Here is a 19816-nt window from a genome sequence, read left to right on the forward strand (position 1 = left end):
CTGTTTGTTTTTTTTTTCTTTTTTTTCTTACTGCAGTTTTTATAGAATATACGGTATATTTTGTAGCAAGACAATTAAATGAAAATAGGTATTTACTGTTAAGTATCTACAGGGACACATCTCAAGTCCACATAAATGTTAGTTTACAGACATTTTAGTAATCTTAGGTTACAAACTGGACTCCAGAACCCATAATCACAGAGTTCCATAGCCAAAGAATTATGCAATACACACAAACTTTTACACTTTTAAAACACTAATTTGATGTTAATCACTATTATTTCACAGTTCAAAACTGAATAATCTTTAAAGGCAAGAGCTGTTGGCCATTAACAAACCATAACATCAAACCAAATAGCTACCGTAAACACGCTCCTTCACGTGGGCGTCCCCCAGAGCTCAGCTCTCGGCCCATTCCTTGTCTCGCGGTTTCCGATTCTGCGCAGTTGAGCCTGATCCGCCTCGGCTGAGCTTTTGAGAGTTGTGCGGAAAACCCGATGAAGTCCAGAAAACTTGTAACAAAGTAGCGATCTGAGCAAAGATGAGTGGATCTGTTGTCGACAACACCGTGTCACCGGGCAATTCTTCGGTTGCGATTCCGACAGACATCAGCGGGCAAATATTAGATCTAGACGAAGACGATGACTTGGAAGTTTTCAGTAAGGTAATTTATTATCAACTAGTTTCAACTCGGATCCACCGCAGGCTGATCGATCTGTTGTGTGAAACAGAGACATCAGTGTTGATGTCTTTTGATTATATTTAATCAATGGCGTAGAAATCTCAACTTCTCTTGGTGTTTTGCTGTGTTCTGAAGTTCCAAAGGTCAGCGATCAGGCGCTGTCATGCCATGCATTTCTTTTTTCATTTCTGGGTTTTTACTGATGTACCTTCTGTATACTTCGTCATTTGATGGAAGCTTATTAGTTTTTAAAATAGTCAGAAACTCAGGAAAAAGCTCAGTAGCCTACAAATGCAACCGGTGCGAACACCTGTTATTTGAGTTTGTCTGTCTCACTGTCGCCAACATAATGTTATTTATCTGTCTGACTGTTTGTCTGGTTGTCTGTCTGCCAGTCAGTCCCTCTCGGTCGACGGTCAGTTATAAGAACACCATAACAACAGGACACCATGACACCTAGCAACAGTTCAAACACCCTATAATCTAGGCAGAACACCCTTTCTAAACAGAATGCCCTAACAAATCTCAGCAAGCAGTTAGAACACCCTAGCAACACTTATTAACCATTAGAACAAAAGTCAGAACACCCTAGCAATGCCTAGCAACAGATAGAACACCCGTAATAACTAGGCAGAACACCCTAGCAATGCCTAGCAACAGATAGAACACCCTAACAACTAGGAAGAACATCCTAGCAATGCCTAGCAACAGTTAAAACACCCTAACAACTCGGAAGAACATCCTGGCAATGCCTAGCAACAATTAGAACACCCTTAGCAACTAGGCAGAACACCCTAGCAATGTCTAACAAAAGTTAGAACACCCTAGCAATGTCTAGCAACAGTTAAAACACCCTAACAACTAGGAAGAACACTCTAGCAATGCCTAGCAACAATTAGAACACCCTTAGCAACTAGACAGAACACCCTAGCAATGTCTAACAAAAGTTAGATCACCTTACCAATGCCTAGCAACACCTAGCAACAGTTAAAACACCCGTAATAACTAGACAGAACACCCTAGCAATGCCTAGCAACAGATAGAACACTCTAACAACTAGGAAGAACATCGTAGCAATGCCTAGCAACAGTTAGAACACCCTAACAACTAGGCAGAACACCCTAACAATTCCTAGCAACAGTTAGAACACCATAGCAACTGGGCAGAACATCCTGAGAGTTCTCAGCAAGTCATTCTTAATGAACGTTCCGTTGTAGTTGAAGTGTTTATACCTCTCTCTAACTGCTGGTGTTGTTGTCAGTATCAGCAGCAGTGAATGGTTTTGAATGGAAGTGCTGTGTTTGTTGGGTAAAGCAGCAGTGTAGTTTGTGCTGACTACAGGCCAGTTTGTTATGACAGGAAACAGACGCTCAGGCTTCTTTCCCAGCAGCTGGGGCTAAACGAAAGGGATTTGCATGCGTAAGTGTTTGGACCAGGAAAGCATAGCGAGAAAATAGGAAAATCAGATGTTTGTCTCTCACTGTGATCGGAACACAAACACAACTCTAAAATCAAGTTCATGGCAATATTACATCCAGTTCTAAATAATGATACACTGTTATGGCATGATACTGTGGTTATGTGGCGTAGTAACAATATCAGAATCATTGATTGATACATTTCTTTAGGTTCAGTAAATATACTATGGAGTTGTTTAGTGTTGCTAGTCCCTCACGTGTCCTGAAGCACGTTTTTTTTTTTTTTGTGTAGGATACGACTCCAACAGACGGCAGCTCTTTCAACGCCTCCATGCAGACCTCCCCGGCTTCAATGATCAACCAGTACAAGTTTGAGGAAGACGCTGAAGACACTAAAGATATTTTTGTCACGGTCGATAACCCAGAGAGTCATGTAACGGCTATTGAGACATACATAACCTACCGGGTTGTGACCAAGGTACTTATCTGAGCACGAACTCGCTAAGTCAGGCTCTGTGAATAATTCTCACATCTTTTCCATCATTCTCCCTCACGTCAGACCACACGGAGCGAGTTTGACTCGAGTGAGTTCGAGGTGCGAAGACGATACCAGGACTTCCTGTGGTTAAAGGGACGTCTGGAAGAAGCTCATCCCACGCTTATTGTTCATGTAGGTGAAGTGTGTGAGTCTCCTGCTTGTCAGACATTCTGGAGAATAAACACATTATGGAAGTTTATGAGATATGGAGAGTCTAAATATTCATTTTTCCAATGGAATATGCTTGTAAAGTTGTTTTTACATTTTAAACTGATTTGACATCATCATTCATCAATAATTAAAGGTGTGGTCCATTTCAAAATGGCTTTGGTTGTGGTGTGCTAAAACTCTCATGAATTATTGATTTGGTTGTGTCCCATCAGCCACTGCCTGAGAAGTTTGTGGTGAAAGGAATGGTGGAGAGGTTTAATGAAGATTTCATCGAGACGAGGAGGAGGGCGCTGCATAGGTTTTTGAACAAAATAGCAGAACATCCCATTTTCTCCAGCAGTGAGGATTTTAAGATCTTTCTCACTGCACCGTCTGGGGTAAGATTGATCGACTGATTTAAGAAATTTGATTAAGTTTATTTCATTCATTCATTCGGTTATCTATTTTTAGACATTTAATGCAGTTTATTTATACATTTTATTTATTCATTTTTATTTAGGTATCTATAAATCAGTCCTATACATTTTATACAACTGATTTATACATATTTATTCATTCATACATTTTTAATGATCTATTTATTTTTATTTATTTATTTTTATACATTATATATATATATTTTTTCCATTCATTTAGTTATCTGCTATTTATTAATGCATTTATCAAAAGTATATATTTTTAATCATTACTATTATTATATGTAGTTAATGTATAAGCTAGTTAATGTAGTTGTAATACTTAAAAGGTAGAGTAGAGGTATAAAACTTATAACTGTTGTGCATAACTCTTCCCAAACCATGTCTTGAAATCAAAAAATCATCCATACTCGGGGCTTTTTTTGACCCGGACTGGAAAGTGATCACCCAGCAACCACCCAGAACATCTTAGCAACCATGTAGCAGTGCTATATTATAGCTACCATATTTTTGTCTTGTGTTGATGTTCCACTGTTAGGTTTTGCGTGTCTATCAGATACATTGTTTTCTTCCTAATAAGAAAAAAACCAGCCTGTTCACACACACACACACACACACACACATAAACACACACAGTCCCACATTACCATGATAATCACCAGACCTTCTGTGTGTTCATTATATGTGATCTACGTTTGTTTAATAAGAGGAATATGTTAAATTCATGCAGATAATGTGACAGTTTCTGTGTTTAGCCCCGGCTGAGTGATCTCTAAGTTAAGTACTTTATAAAGAGCTCCTCACTTCCCTTCAGTCATAAAAAAGGAAGTTTAGCTGTTATGGATATTTGACGCTTCGTAGGCTGCTATGATACACACTTACAGTTTTATCAGCTTTATTTGCACTGGTGTTGCCATTACTGCCCGACCATGAACACATGCACACATTTTCCGCCTCAGGCTTTTGCTGAGTAAAAATGAGAGGAGTTGAGAATTATTTAGCTGTAGTCTCTGTAGTTCAGTAACCTCATGCTCCGTTCCTATGATCCTCTGCAGGAGTTGTCCTCTCATAAGAAACAAGGTCCGGGGTTTCTGAGCCGGATGGGGGAGACGGTCAAAGCCGTCGCTGCTGCGGTCAGAGGGGTCAGAAACCGGCCTCTGGAGTTCACAGAAATGCAGGAGTACGTGGAGGCCTTCAGTCAGAAGATCAGCTCGCTTGATAAAGTCACTCAAAGGATCGTCAGAGAGCAGAAGGGTTCGGTTTTGTTCCATTCGCTCACTTTTCAGTGAATTCTCATCTCTGATTGGTTGACACTTAGTGGACAGTATCTGCTGTGGTTATGGATGTTCTACATAAACCAGCTGCTGTTGTTGTCACAGAGTATCTGGAGGAGGTGAAGGAGTCTGGGCCGGCATACGCGCTGTGGTCACAATCAGAGGAGGAGCTGGCCGAGCCCCTGAAGAACGTGGCCGGCTGTGTGGACAGATGCTGCAAGGAGACAGAGGAGCAGGTCAAGAATCTCAATGATCACCTGATTCCAGTCCTTCACGAGTACGTCCTCTGCACAGACACACTCAAGGTAGAGTGACTAGATCTGTTTTTGTCTTTTAAAGGATAGTTCACCCTAAAATTCAAATTCAGTCATCATTTGTTCACATTTATATCATTCCGAACCCGTATAACTCGCAGAACACAATTTGCTGAAAAAAATAAAAATAATACCGTTATTCAGCAATGATTCATTCAATTCATCAAGAGTGATGGTAGAGAGATTTATAATGTTAAAAAAAAATGATTCAAATACATGCAGTTATTTTGAACTTTCTGTTCTTCAAAGAATCATTTAAAAATTATCACAGTTTTAACAAAAAATATTAAAGCAGCACAACTTTTTTAAAATGTTTTTAAATATTTCTTTTGTAGCATTTCAGCGTATTAATATGATTTCTGAAGGATCCTGTAATACTGAAGACTGAAGTAATGATCACAGTTGCATCATAGGAATAATTTATGTTTTAAAATGTATATTTAAATAGAATACTGTTATTTTAAACTGTAATACTTTTTCACAAAATTTGTGTTTTACTGTATTTAAAAAAAAAAAACAAATAAATGCAGCATTTGTGAGTATAAGAGTCTTAATAAAAATCATTCCAACCCCAAACTTTTCAACACTACTGAAGTAATTTATTTGGACATCCTTCAAAAATCATATTTCACTTAAAAAATTAAAATAATAATAATAATTAATACAAAATAAAAACGCATATGGTTCAGAACACATGAGGTTGAGTTCCTTTTTTAAGTCAACTATCCCTTCACGTGTAGAATGTTATTCATTTGTTTTGGTTAAGGCAAATGACCTGCTAGCATAAAAATCATGTTTGAATTGATACAATGTTTGATGCATGTCATCCCGTCTAATATTAACCTTGATGCAAAGCTAAGATCAATACAGCCAGCGTTATGCTTTTTCCAAGGCTTATTACATATTTCATTCAGCCTTACATTTCATTAAAATATATCGATCGCAATTTTCATACTTCATGAGTATCGATCACGGGTTTTCAGGCGGTCCTCAGGAGGCGAGACAACATCCAGGCGGATTTCGAAGCCAAGACTGAGGCTCTTGCCACAAAGAAGGCCGACAGAGACACGGTAGGTCTATTATTGACTCATTCAGTCCCCCATGAAATCCATCCAGTGCTCCTTTGGAAAATTCATGGAGATTATTTTTAATAAAAGCGAGCTCTAGCTGTCTTCCTGGCTTTCATTAGACAGCGCTGCTTTTTAAGCTGTAAGAGGAATTTAGAGAGATTATACGACTATCTCCAGATCGCTGTAGATGTCCCTTGAAGCCAGAACCACTCTTGAAGTGGGAAGCTTTCAAATATTACTCATATTGCCCAAGCTAATATTGCCATATTTAAGTCTCTTTGGCTGTTTGAGTTTATTTTTGTCAATTCCATCAAATATCAGGGGCAGGACGCTTGAACGCTTTGAAAGGGTATTGATGGACAAAGTACCGATGGTGTCCAGAGAAGCTTAGCAGCGTCTCAGCTCTCGTCAATTTAATTACGTGCTTTGATTGAGCTGGTCCCTGCTGACTTATGCTGCTAACTACAAAAGGCCATTTCCAAAATGAGAAGGTATCCCCAATGGCCTGAGTTTTCTTTTTTAACCAATAACTATATGCTCCAGATTAATTTACTCCCAGTGGGTAGAAGAAACGATGTGCCATATAATGAATTTGAATATGTGTCCACTTTTTGCTTTTTATCATTGTGTAAAATTTGCATAAAATAACTACTAAACAATACGTAAAAGCTTACTTTAAAATTGTACTTTGGTCAAGGTACAAGTTACTTTTAAACTAGTTAAATGGCAGTCAGACCACACTTTTTATAAAAGTTTTCAGTTTTTTATATACATGTCCAAAATAAGTTGCAAGGGCACTCTTCCTAAAATATTGCTTCCTAAAAATATTATACTGTATAAATATTTGATTTTCCTTTTATTTCAATATTTAACTTTTTTTTCTGCCCATCATTTGTGTGTAAACCTGAAGAGTAGATTTTAAAATTAACTTTACTTTAATTATTATTATCATCATTATTATTAATATTCAAATTTGTACACTATTTTAAGTAATTAAAAAATATGTATATTTTAAATCTCTAACTGTCAGATATTTATTATTTCAGTCAAATGTTAAATGCTGCTACAAAAGACCTAAAGTGCCAATAAAAATACTTTGTGAATTGTTTTTTGAACCAGATTGATTACACTAAAGAAGTGCTTCACTAAAATCAATTCTAGTCAAAAACCCATTCTAAAGTGAGGGCATTTGATCATTGCTTCTGTTTGCTGGAGTGTAAAGCTACTTGTGCCGGGGATTTAACCAATATCCCAATATAAACCCAATATAGCATTTCTGAAATTACATCGTGTGATATGTTATTCCCACAGTAAATGGGTTTTGTGACTTCCAGTCCAGACATGTTCATATTCATGTGTTAACTGCTCATGTGTCCACTGAAGGAGTCTAAGGTGCTGAGTTTAGCATGGGACAGCTTGGTGGGACGATCCCCTGAGGAGGTCAAACAGCAGAAACAGCAGAAACTTAAGGGCGAGATTAATGAGGTAACAGTCCCCCTTAGCGCTTGAGCTTGGCCTGACTAGCTTCTTCTGGCTTTATTTACTCAAGAGTTGATTTGACAATGGTACGTGGCTTTTCTGAGGCGACCACACCTTGATATGAGGGTGTGTTGTCGCCTCGTCTTTGTTTCACATATTTTTGCTCCGTTTAGGCCAGCATGTGGCTTTATGTTTGAAAGCTGTGACGTTTGATTTCAACATCTACGCTTTCAAAACGCTGCCTAATATTTCACTCTGCCGAGCATGTTAGTATAGTAGCCTTTTACTTATGGAGTAAAGGTGTGGTGCATGTGACCTTTCTCAGACTTGTCCCTCCACTTTGTGCTACAGACATGAATAAATCCTTAAATCATGTGGCTTGTTGAGGAGAGGTGTGTTATTACTTTCTTGGAGATCAGGGCCAGGTGTGTATATATATATATATATAACTGACGGTTTGCTCAGCCTGATTGGCATGTTGCAATCAGTTTTTAGTTGAGTAACTAATCTTTTTATTCTATTTTCAGTTTATTTTTAATTTAGTTTACATTGTCATTGTTACCTTTTTCTACATTTTTGCTTTATTAAAAATTTTCGTAGTTTGTAGTACTTCCAAGGTAAATGTGGAGCCTTAATTTTTTTTTTTTAGTTAATTTTTTTAGTTTAACTAAGTTTTACAGCATTTTTCATTTACTGCATGGACAAGCAATGTAAAAATCGAATTGTTTTCTGCTTCTGTCTGCTATGTGTTCCTGTGGCTTAGTCGTAGAGCATTGCATTAGCAGCGCAAAAGGTTGTGGGTTCAATTCCCAGGGTACACACATACAGATAAAAACAAATGTAGAGCCTGAATGCACTGTAAGTCGCTTTGGATAAAAGCATCTGCCAAATGCATAAATGTAAATGCTATGTTTGCTAGCAGACTATGCGAGTTTTTAAGCAGTTAGCACAAATACTCCAGACGAATTGAGCTAGGATTCTCATACATGAGTTATGGGGTTTGGACCTAGTCAGCATCACTTCCTCATCCTGCTGCTCTCTTTCTCTTTTCCACAGTATTTCCTGTCATGTTTACTTTCACTCTAAATTAATGAGAAAAAGACTGTAGGATGCAGCCATGTGCTTTCTGTCCAATAGAGGGCAGTAAAGGTCACTATAAACAAGTGGAAGATCATCATCCCATTTATGGAAAACTCTCTCCGATAGACCTAAATAAAAGAAACACTTACTTCAGTAGTGTCAACAAACTTGAACATGTGACTCAAGTTTGCGCAAGATTATTAATTCATTTCTTTGAGTGGATTTTAGTCACTTAGTTTGGCTTTGTGTATAAATGTGTGTGTTTGGGTGACAGCAGCATCAGATCAGCGGAACTAATGATCTGGCCTGCTTGTCAGAAGCGAGACGCAGCTGTAGACAACGTCTCGTCCCTAGAGCAATGCGTCCACTCACCAAACACAACCGCTGTTCCACAAGACATCCCCACATCCGATTCACACGAACACACGCTACATTGGAAATGAGATAGAGCTCTAACAGACAGCTACCTCTGACCTTCATTAGCTTACCTGTCAATAAACAGCTCGCTCTGTGTTTCTTAAATGATCCTCTCATTCTTGGCCCACTGATCTGACATGCCACCGTCCCCACAGGCATGTCATTCCCAACATCACTGGGCATGTTTACTGTTCATCTCTCTCTATGTTTAGACACTTATACTGCTGAGTGTCATCTGGATGTTCTTTCACCCTTAGAGAGCTTGTGCAGTAAATAGAGTACGATAGAGTTGTTAACAGCCACCTCGCTGTGCAGTGACAGGAAAGATGTTGTGCATTGTGCAAAGATACACAATGTACAGGAAATGGCTGAAAGTTTGTCAACACCCCTGGAATAATTAGAGGAATTTACTACTATTCAGCTACAAAATCTATTTTTATTTTAATTGCATTTATTGGATCACAACTGTAAAAACAGTAATATTGTGAAATAATATAGCTATTTAAAATAACTGTTTTAATATATTTTAAAATGTAGTTTATTCCTGTGAATGAGTTTTCAGTTTATATTTTTGATCAATTTAATGCATATTTGCTGAATGAAAGTTATAATTTCCTTGAAAAAAAAAAAAAATCTTAGAGACCTCAAGGTTTTGAAATGTAGCATAGGCGGGAGAGAGTAAATATGAATAACTGACAATTATGATAGCAGATTCAATGTCATCATTGTTTACTCGGTTAGACTTTCGAGACAACTTGCAGGGAGCCAACACAATTTTTTATTTAATTACAGGGACCGATCTAGTTGATATCAGCATATTAAATTCATTCCTGCATGCTCAGCAGGATTTTACAGGAGTTATACTCCTCCGTAATAAGTTTTTACAACACTCCAAAAAGTGTTCGTCAGCAGTCTGATGGCAGAATAGCTACTCTGATAATTTTGGTGGTGGCATTGTGGTTTTAACTTTTGACCATTCAGAGCTACATGACTTGTCATGTCATGTCTCTGAGTCACAGTTCAGGATTAGGGATCCGCAAAACTACATCTGAAGGATTAGTCGATGAGTCTGTCTTAAGGAAATCCTATAGAATTAGGCAGGTTTAGGGTTGAGACCACAGACCCGATTAGATTGGTACTTAGCAATATATTTTAAATGCAGCCCTTTCAATAGAATAAATAACAGATTTTCAACTAAATAATACATAGACAAAATTAAAACAACTTTTTATTTCTCATTAATATGAATGTTGAAAACAGTTTTGCTACTTATAGGCAGGGTAGGTAAAAAATTTATAAACAACTTTCTTCCAAATTCGTTTAAACTTTCTATATATATCAATGCATAATTAAAATGTAAGTACTCTGATAAAAAGAGTATAAAAATCGAGTGACTCTAGACCGTTTAATCTGTATTAAACACAGCTCATTATTTCTGTTCGGGACGAAACATAGGATTGGCTTAGGCGACTGTCACTCTCTCGCAACCATGGCAACCACACTTTTGCCACACATGACCTGCCCACTTGCGCGCGTACGTTTGATTTGAGGAATTCAAGAGGCACGGATCCTAGGAATACCAAAACAATTGTAGAGAAACAGCAAGCAAAATTCACAGTACCGGCCTATGCAGTTAGTGAAGGCAAACCAGGCAAATAAAGGAAGACCGTAACAGTACAAGAAAAGGCAATGAACAAAAAGTCTTTGGATAAACAAAGAAATAAAACGTGAGTTAATATCGGCATGGCTTTCCAGCGATGCGAGAACTGAGGGAACTCAAGGGGCTGAAAAGTGACTCCTTGATGGCTTTATTTCTGCTGGACAGGTAAATCTTTATTTTTGTATTTTGATCATACATATTTTTTTGTTTATTTTTTCATGAAGCATGTGTAATTAGCACACGTAGCTGCATAATATAGCTAACATAACATTACTTAGCGAGCCGTAGTAGAGACGATAAATAAGGAAGGAGCCCTGAAGGGAGGGGGTGGAGTGAATGGAAATAATGAGCTGTCTTTAAAACAGTCGTGAGAGGTCTACAGACACTCGATTTTTATACTTTCTTTTTCAGAGTACTTAGATTTTAATTATGTATTGATATATACAAATTTGGAAAAAAAGTTTTTTATATATTTTTTCCTACCCTGCCTTTAATATTTTTGTGGAAACCATTACATGTTTTCCTGATTCTTTGAATAAAAAGTTAAAAATAAAAGCATAAAGCAGTTCACAGTAAGGCAGCTCACTTATATCATCCGATTGTGGTTGCATCTCTGGAGCTTTATGTTGAATTTTGTTGGCATTAGGTGAATTGCATTGGCATGTTTCAAATCATACTTATCTGACCATTATCACCAAAGAGGTGTCATTGATCACAATTTCAGTATGTAGTACTGCAAGGCTCAGTACTAGGACCATTCCCTTTCATCCTGTACATGCTACCTTAAGGAGATTTCATTAAGAAACCTGAAACTAATTACGCTGACAATAGTCTTTAGATTTTGCTTTGAGAACAGGTGAAACATACCAATTAACAAAACTAATGGAATGCATAGTTGATATAAAAATTTAGATGACTCACTTTCTACTACTAAATTCAGAAATACTGTCTAACTCTTGACCACGATTTTCCATCTTAAAAATATTTCTAAATAACAACCTTTATCTGAATACTTGTCTACTTGTGAATGGCCTTCGATAGAAAAAGAAACTGTTCAGTTTCCTGATGGTCTAGTTATGACATCTACCAGCAGAGGCTAACAGGACCATGCTAACCAACCAATCCTTGTGTGTTCAGATGAGAGATGATCTGGATAAGGCAGAGGACCGGCTGGAGTGGGCAAATAATGCACTCAAAAGTGACTGGACCCGCTGGCAAAAGGTCATGAGGACTGACCTACGATCAGCCTTCGTCGACACAGCAGAGAGGAACGTCAGCTACTATGAAAAGGTAAGATGTTTGCTTAGTCCAAAATATTATTCACTTTTTTTGGTGTCCTTTTGTTGATTTGTTGTTGCCATTTTATAAAAGCTGTAAGCCGCTTGAGGTCATCTGTTACTGCTCTAAATTTGATCAAGCTTTAAAATAGCGATGTATTTGAGAGATAAACATTCGCACAGTATGAGGTGGTAAAAAATGATCCCCGTTGAAGACTTGGACAAACCGCCAACAGATTTTAGACGGATACATGTGGCCATCTGCCTGCATTCATTTGCACAGCCGCCCTGGACATGTGCCAGCAGAGGGTGGTAGTATCTCATTTTTATCCCTGCTGACAAGTAATTGCACTCCAAGTCTATAAATGTTGACATTGCTCACTAGATTGGATGCGTATAAGCCTTAATTTATCTTTTTTTAAAGCTCTCTTCCTTTGCTTTTCGGTCTTAAACTGTAAATCACGACCTCACAGTTGAAGGTGTTTTACAATAGCACAAAATAAAATGAGAAGCAAAGGAGGAAATGCTTAACTTTCAGAGTTTTAGAGATGTTGAATTATGGTTAATCCATAAACAAGTTGTTCCAGTCAATCTAGTCTATCCTGCTGAATTATAATTACATTTGAGATATCAGAATAATGGTAAGGAAAATGTACTGTTAAATTCAGCAGGAGAGCCACATTTATTATTTTACTGTGCACAAGTACTGTAGTATGGTGTTGCGTGTTTCACAAATAAAACTTTAAATTTAAACTTTAATGTTCTTATTTTGAGCATGGTGCAGTTTCTGAGAACATATGTGCCATTGTGTGCTCAAATTTGTGAAATAAAGTTATTGAGGTATCATTAAAACAGACTAAAAAAGCAATAAATTAAATGAATACTGCATGTTCACAGGGCCCTGCAGACACACGTGTGTTTTTATGTAACCTCCAGGCAAAGAGGCATTTTTATTTAATGTGGAAGGAAGAGCCTGATAGCATCAAACACTGACCTAAAAGAGAATAAGGTGTGAGGAAAAAAAAAAACAGAGTAGGTGGAAGAATAAGAAAATGTGTTTGTGTAAGAGTATTTCACCAGCATTGGTCTTTGGGGATATCTGTTAATATGAGAAGATCCAGGCTAGAAAATGTGGTCAGACCTACCGTTCTACCATTCTCCCAGTTTAAGTAGTTTTCTCTCGACAAATGGGAAAATTGCCGACAAGTCATTCCCGCCGAGATGAGAAAAATGCATTTTCCACCTCAGATTGTGACCTCTCATTGTTCATTTTCGAAGCTGGAAGGGTCAACCAGTGGACTTTTAAAGGGATAGCTCACCCAAAACTTTCAAATAATTATCAGAATTTGCTGGTAATTATTATTTGTGCCAAACCTGTATTACTTTTTCTTCTGTGGAACACGAAATTATTATTTAATTGTATTAAATTACAACATTGAATTACGATTTCTAGTTATGTTTTTATTAATATTATATTTTATTTTTATATTAAAATATATATTTATATTTCTATTTATATATTTAATATAACTCTTATATTTAAATCATACTAAATTATGATCAGCTTCCATGTCTAAACAACACATTACTGTATAATATTAATTATTCAGAATTATATTATATTAATTATATTAATTATAATAATTCAGTTTCACATCTTGCTTTTTTTTTTTTACCTATCATAAAGACATTTGCATACGACCTGCATTTCACCTCCCTGTACACATCATTAAGCTGTAACAATGCAAACTCTAATATGAGGAACAGTGTGACCCTGCACATTGGTGTGGGTGGATGTTCAACATTTGCATGCCGCTTAGTACAAAAAAAAAACATGGCAACTTCAGAGAATTGCCATGGAGATGCCATAGCAACAAGGCTGTAGCCGAAACGATAGCAAAGATGAGGAAGCTGTCATTAAATGTTAGATACAATTCAGCCAGCACAGAGCCTTCATTCCTCGTTACCTACAGCTGATGCAACTGATGTTGAAAAATTCACATCTCAAGCCCTTCGACCGCGTCTCTGTCCTCCTGCAGCTCAAACAGAATGTTTTTTTGCCGTCTGATCTGCACAGTTACGTCTCAGGTGTGTCTGTGTTGATTATTGTTATTATTCATGCCTCGCTGCCTGATTAGCGGCAGGTTTGGCTGCGAGCGGTTGGACTGGCGTCAGAGCTAATGATCCTCCTGGTAACACAAGAGTCATTAAAGAGACCCAGTCCATCAGGAAGTGTGTGTCAGAGGGACGTGTTGCAAACCAAGCCCTTAGACTCTCTAGACTACTGAAATAGGTACTGACGGTGTTCAAGCCTTGTGTTTCTCACCCAGTCAGTGATCTGGAATGGTTACATGGGTTTATGTTGTGCCTTTCTGCTTTATTATACTTTTATTGTGTCCTCATGTGCACTGCATTGCAAATACAGCTTCTGTTGTTGATTCTGAGGCTTGAAGAACATGTTCATAAGTTAGTTGTGTTCAACTTTTCTTTGTTCTGTTCTTTTTTTTTTCCTTGCATTTCCACATTTACCGTATTCTCAGCTTGAAGTTTTTCAATTTTCTCACAACAAATGGGAAAATTGCCGACAAGTCATTCTCCGCTGAGATGAGAATAATGCATTTTCCACCTTTGACTAAGACCGTTTCATTTTCATTATTCTTGTCCTCATTTGACCTTGTTTTGCTTGGAGGGTCAATCGATGCACTTTAAAAGGGCGACTTCACCCAAAACATTTAATTTTGTTGTTTACAAAAAACGTTATTCCAAACCTTTGACTTTTCTGTTTTTGTTTGTTTATCTATTGAACATTGGTGTCTGTTTTAATTCTACTTTAAATATCATATTTGTACATTAATATAATAGTAAATACATTTTAATTGTTCCAATTATAATATATTAATATATTACTATATTTTAATTATTGAATGTTGATGTCTTGTTAAATATAATGTAATCATAATATTTGTATAATAATCACTGTATATTTCTTTATTAGAAATTTGTTTTGTTTTTTTCTGTTTTTGTTTATTTATTTATTGAACATTGATGTCTGATTTTAATTCTTATTTAATTATAATATTTGTGCATTAATATAATACATTTCTTAATTATACTAATCATAATATATTTGTAATTTAAATTATTTATATATAATGGTTATATATTAATTTATTTTAGTTATTGGATGTCTTATTATAATCAATTATAATATTGATATAATAATCACTTAATTTCTTAATTATATTTAATATCTACTATATTTACTATATAAGATATATAAATATAAGTTATATTTTCATTTTATTCTAATTACGCTAATAATAATATAAATCAACATCAATGTTTGTTATTAATTACAATTCTAATAATATAATTATATATTAGAATTAGGATATTATATATTTTATAATTTCATAATTACTCTTTATGTTTAGTATTATTTTATTTATTTATATATATTTTAATTGTTTCTTTGTTACTCATTGAATGTTCTTTTATTAATTATAATTGAATTACTATATTTATACATTAATATAAGTATAATAATTTTTTCTCCTTTCACAATTACGCTAGTTATATAATCAATATTATTTCAATATATTGAATGTTGATTGTGGTTTTTGAAGCAGTTCAGCGTTGCGACATGCTTTCTACCCCTAAACCATTGTAAAATCACTATTATTTGCATTCTACAATTCACAGTCTGGATTTCTTCTAACTTTAGCAAAATATGCTCATTCTTTGCATATGCTTTCATTCCGATCCTGCATTTATGTGAATGAAAGTGAATAGCACACTAAAGTCCTGAGCAGCTGCTGCAGCTTAATCAATATCTTGAACTTGAGTGACCCAGATGTCTACTGTTTCCCTTAACTCCACTGTTTGGAACTGAGACAAATATAGCCGTGTCCTAGTGTGATTTGGAGGGCGACTGTGGTCCAGCGGCCTCACACACGGCCTGTCCAAAGTGGTTTACCGAGGTCACGTCACGTCTGAATCCTGTGGTGATGGAGTGTATTGACTAACTGCTCTTGACAGTCGGTCAGTCGCAGCCAACAGTCCTCCAGAGGTTCTGCTTTAAGAAACACGCTCTCGAGCAGCATCTGAGCAGTTTGGGCCGAGGGTGTTGCGGTGTTTAGGGCCCTGGGCGGCGACTGACAAGTCCCGGTGAGGACGTTTATCAAGGGCTTCGAATCTTGACACCTAAATGGCACTCAGGACGAGGAGCGACCGAAGCTTGTGAATGAAATTGGAAACCAAATGGCAGCCACTTGTCAGGCCTCACACTTAAAGCTGTTTAAATGTCTACAATATTTCACTGCAGTAAGAGTTTTTACTCATGTGAGAATGTAAAAAAAAAAAGGGGGGGGGTAAATAGGTGTATATGGATAGTGTTGCATGCGCATTTGCTTGGGAAATAAATTGAATACAAAAAAAACATATATATTATTTTTATTTTATTATAATTAATATTGTATATTTTATATATGAATAATTATACTTTTTATATTGAATATTATTTATTATATAATTATAATATTTTTGAAATTGATATTTCTAATATATTTACTCTTATTTAAATGATTTATAATGCTTGCATATTTATTGAACGTTGGTCTGTTATTGAATATTGCCATCTGTTATGAATAATCTGTAATATATATTATTATAATGCATATTTTCATAATTTTAGTAGTTATTAGTTTATTTACTATAATGAAGTACATTAGTATATATACAATTATATATATATATATATATATATATATTACAATTAAGATTATGTATTTTAAAATTAGTGTGTGTGTGTATATATATATATATATATATATATATATATATATATGTATATATGTATTGTATAATTTGTATATTTAGAATTCTATAATCTAAATGTATTATTTTATTTAAATTATTTATTACATGTATTTTTTTATTTATTCCATTGCTTGTGTATATGTTGTCTTACAGTGTTTGGCAGTATGGGAGTCGTTCTTGCATTCTCAAAGGACAGACGCTGAAGGAAATGGAAATGTTGACTTTTCCTAATCTCTCGTGGTGCTTTTATCTGAACGGGACCACCAAAGATGCTTTTATTCCTGCAGAAGCCAACAAGATTCATATTTAGAGACCGAGGCACCAAAGAGAGGGATAGTCACCCTGTACAAACATATTCAAACATTCACCCACTCAACCAGAGAGATCGAGATGAGAATTTCTTTCTGTCATCTGTACGGCTCACATTTGAATTCTTTTGATAATGGGAAAAAATAATATTGCCAAATGTTTTATACTGAGATCTATTTTTCATTTTTGATTATATAAATACAACACATGAGATGGAAAAAAAAATAATGCAATTCCTGGAAGATGAAGATGCACGCATTATGGCTTTATTGCATCATCTGACCTTTCTAGTGAGGATTTTATCCATATGATGTTTGCTATTTCATATGTCCTGCCCTTTTGCAGATCAATGCAAATGCTTTTTACCTCTTATCAGAGCTGCCTCTATGCAAAAACCAGTCAATTAGAGTATAAATAAATATAAATGCACTCTGAATGGATGCATTTCTTACATTGGACTGAATTCATCATTGTGCAATTCCATTCAGGTTACTGAAGCTGCATCTTTATGCAAAAAAAAAAATCATATATTAAAGATGCTGACATTCCAGAATTGTTTACATGTAATTGTAGTGCATAAATCAAAATAATTTACCTGCTGCCTTTTAATGTGAATTGAGTGTATTGTTTTAGATTCTTCCATATGATTTAATGCGGTGCACTAATTTCATAAAGTAATAAATTGCAACCTGATTTAAAACCGCTTTTTCAGATCAGTAGTGAAGTTAATGTCTTGGATGTATTCTTGGAATAGCTGTAAAGAAAGTTATTGAAAAAATGATTGAAAGAAGTCTTGTGGTGTGTGTTTTTATTCTCTCTCGAGGGAAATTAAGCAAACAGTTTGGTATGTTAGATGCTAAACTGGGTTACCATCACAGCTTGATCACATGAAACATTAAAAAGCTCTTTAAATGACTCTGTGCCATAAAATTATTACTTTGTTTATTAGAGGAGTTCATTAAATGCAAAATATAAGGAGTACATTAGGTTTAATTCTGGTGTCTTCAAACAGGTACTTTTAATCAAAAGCATACAGCGCAACCATTAAAGTCCAATTAATACACAAATGATTTATGAACGGGTTCTTTTTAGTGAATCAAAGCACACAGTCCAAACAATGTAGCCTGATTCACAAATTATTGACTATTATGAACAGATTCTTTTTGGTGAATTAAAAACATACAGTGCAAACAATGTAACCTGATTCACGGACAAATGACTCTTATGAACAGATTCTTTTTGGTGAATTAAAAACATACAGTGCAAACAATGTAACCTGATTCACGGACAAATGACTCTTATGAACAGATTCTTTTTGGTGAATCAAACTGATTCACAAACAAAAGACTCTTATGAACCGATTATTTTTGGTGAATTAAAAGCTTACAGTGCAAACAATGTAGCCTGATTAACAAATTAATGACTATTATGGGCAGATTATTTTTATGGAATCAAAAGCATACATTGCAACACAACGTAACTTAATTAAAAACAAAAGACTCTTATGAACAGATTATTTATGGTGAATCAAAAGCTTACAGTGCAAACAAAGTAACCTGATTCACGAACAAAAGGCTCTTATGAACAGATTATTTTTGGTGAATCAAATTCTTACAGAGTAAACAATGTAACCTGATTCATGAACAAATTACTCTTATGAACAGATTATTTTTGCTGAATCAAAAGCATACAGTGCAAACAATGTAGCTTAATTCACAAATTAATTAATATTATGAACAGATTCTTTTTGGTGAATCAAAAGCATACAATGCAACCAAAGTAGCCTGATTCACAAATAAGTGACTCTTCTGAACAGGCTCATTTTAGTGAATCAAAAGCATACAATGCAACCAATGTAACCTGATTCACGTACAAAAGACTCTTATGAACAGATTCTATTTGGTGAATAAAAAGCATACAATGCAACCAATGTAACCTGATTCACAGACAGATGACTCTTATGAACAGGTTCTTTTTGGTGAAACAAAAAACATTAGCTGTACCTTGAAGTTGATTAATTTGTGAATTTGGCCAACTCAACACTACTTCTGCTTGGCTTAGGAAAAACTCACCCTTTAAGCACCTGTGAAAGATCATTTTGACCTAATTGATATCTCACAGTTTTTCAAATCCATTCAGTTTCTCCATCAGATCTCTTCCTGAACCACTTCCATGTGGACATGAATACTCCAGAATCCTGGAATGGAAAAAGGATAACCAAGCCCAGACTTGTCCCAATCCAAGACCCAACACTTTTACTAAAGTACTCTGCACTGGCAGACTTAATCACTATTGTCTCTGACAGAAGCACATATGTCAGTGTCTCCACAGCAATATTAATTTACTATTTGGTAAGGAAGTAAGTGTGCTAAGCAAATTAATTTTATTCCACGGCGCTTTCATTTTTCCCTGCCAGCAGCAGCTGCTCCCTGACTCGAGCAGAAAGCGGCTCTGCTCTGGGCTTTCCTCGTGGAGACTTGGAGAAGGGAAGTACATGCATGCCTGAGTGACCAGATGGATCAAACAGCCTCAGGGACGCCCACAGTTTCCTTCCACTCGTCATGCTTCTATCTGTTCCTTTCAGAATCTTCAAGCACTTGACTTCGGCGTGACTAAAGAGAAACTGCCAGAGGATGATTTCAAATACTGCCATTTCAAAGCTTTAAACCTTAATGGAGTTCTCTGTGACTTAGATGTTTCTCCTCACACTCTTCAGAAGAAATCAAATACATTACATACATTAAAAGCAGCTATATACAGGGAGGTTTTTGGTAAGTGTTGTTCAGGTATCAGCTGTTGGCAGTGGGAAGGCCTTGACCAGTTACTGAAGCATGTCTAAGTTCCTGGTTACTGTTGTGTCTCGTGTGTGTAATTATGGTGTTGGGTGCGAACA

The 19816-nt window shown here is 35.9% G+C and overlaps 1 protein-coding gene across 2 annotated transcripts; it reads left to right on the forward strand.

The window, feature by feature from the left end:
* The first annotated feature begins 420 nt into the window (after positions 1-420).
* Positions 421-17626, forward strand: LOC113042525 (sorting nexin-7-like). 2 transcript variants are annotated; one of them, XM_026201440.1, is made up of 10 exons: positions 421-664; positions 2393-2578; positions 2660-2770; positions 3022-3186; positions 4281-4479; positions 4605-4804; positions 5797-5883; positions 7267-7368; positions 11657-11809; positions 16768-17626. In XM_026201440.1, exons 1-10 carry the CDS (start codon positions 542-544, stop codon positions 16843-16845), a joined length of 1404 nt encoding a protein of 467 aa, XP_026057225.1. In that variant the 5' UTR covers positions 421-541; the 3' UTR covers positions 16846-17626. The 2 variants fall into 2 exon arrangements, with proteins under 2 accessions (XP_026057225.1, XP_026057226.1); XM_026201441.1 differs by lacking the exon at positions 7267-7368.
* The last annotated feature ends 2190 nt before the right edge of the window (positions 17627-19816 follow it).

This window comes from Carassius auratus, chromosome 24 (assembly GCF_003368295.1).
Source record: "Carassius auratus strain Wakin chromosome 24, ASM336829v1, whole genome shotgun sequence".
Classification (NCBI taxonomy): Eukaryota; Metazoa; Chordata; class Actinopteri; order Cypriniformes; family Cyprinidae; genus Carassius; species Carassius auratus.

Excerpts from the sequence above, each read along its gene's own strand:
- LOC113042525 (XM_026201440.1), top strand. The coding sequence starts at position 542 with ATGAGTGGATCTGTTGTCGACAACACCGTGTCACCGGGCAATTCTTCG. Across the intron at positions 4,480-4,604 it reads GATCGTCAGAGAGCAGAAGG|AGTATCTGGAGGAGGTGAAG; the intron begins GTTCGGTTTTGT and ends TTGTTGTCACAG. Across the intron at positions 5,884-7,266 it reads AGAAGGCCGACAGAGACACG|GAGTCTAAGGTGCTGAGTTT; the intron begins GTAGGTCTATTA and ends TGTCCACTGAAG.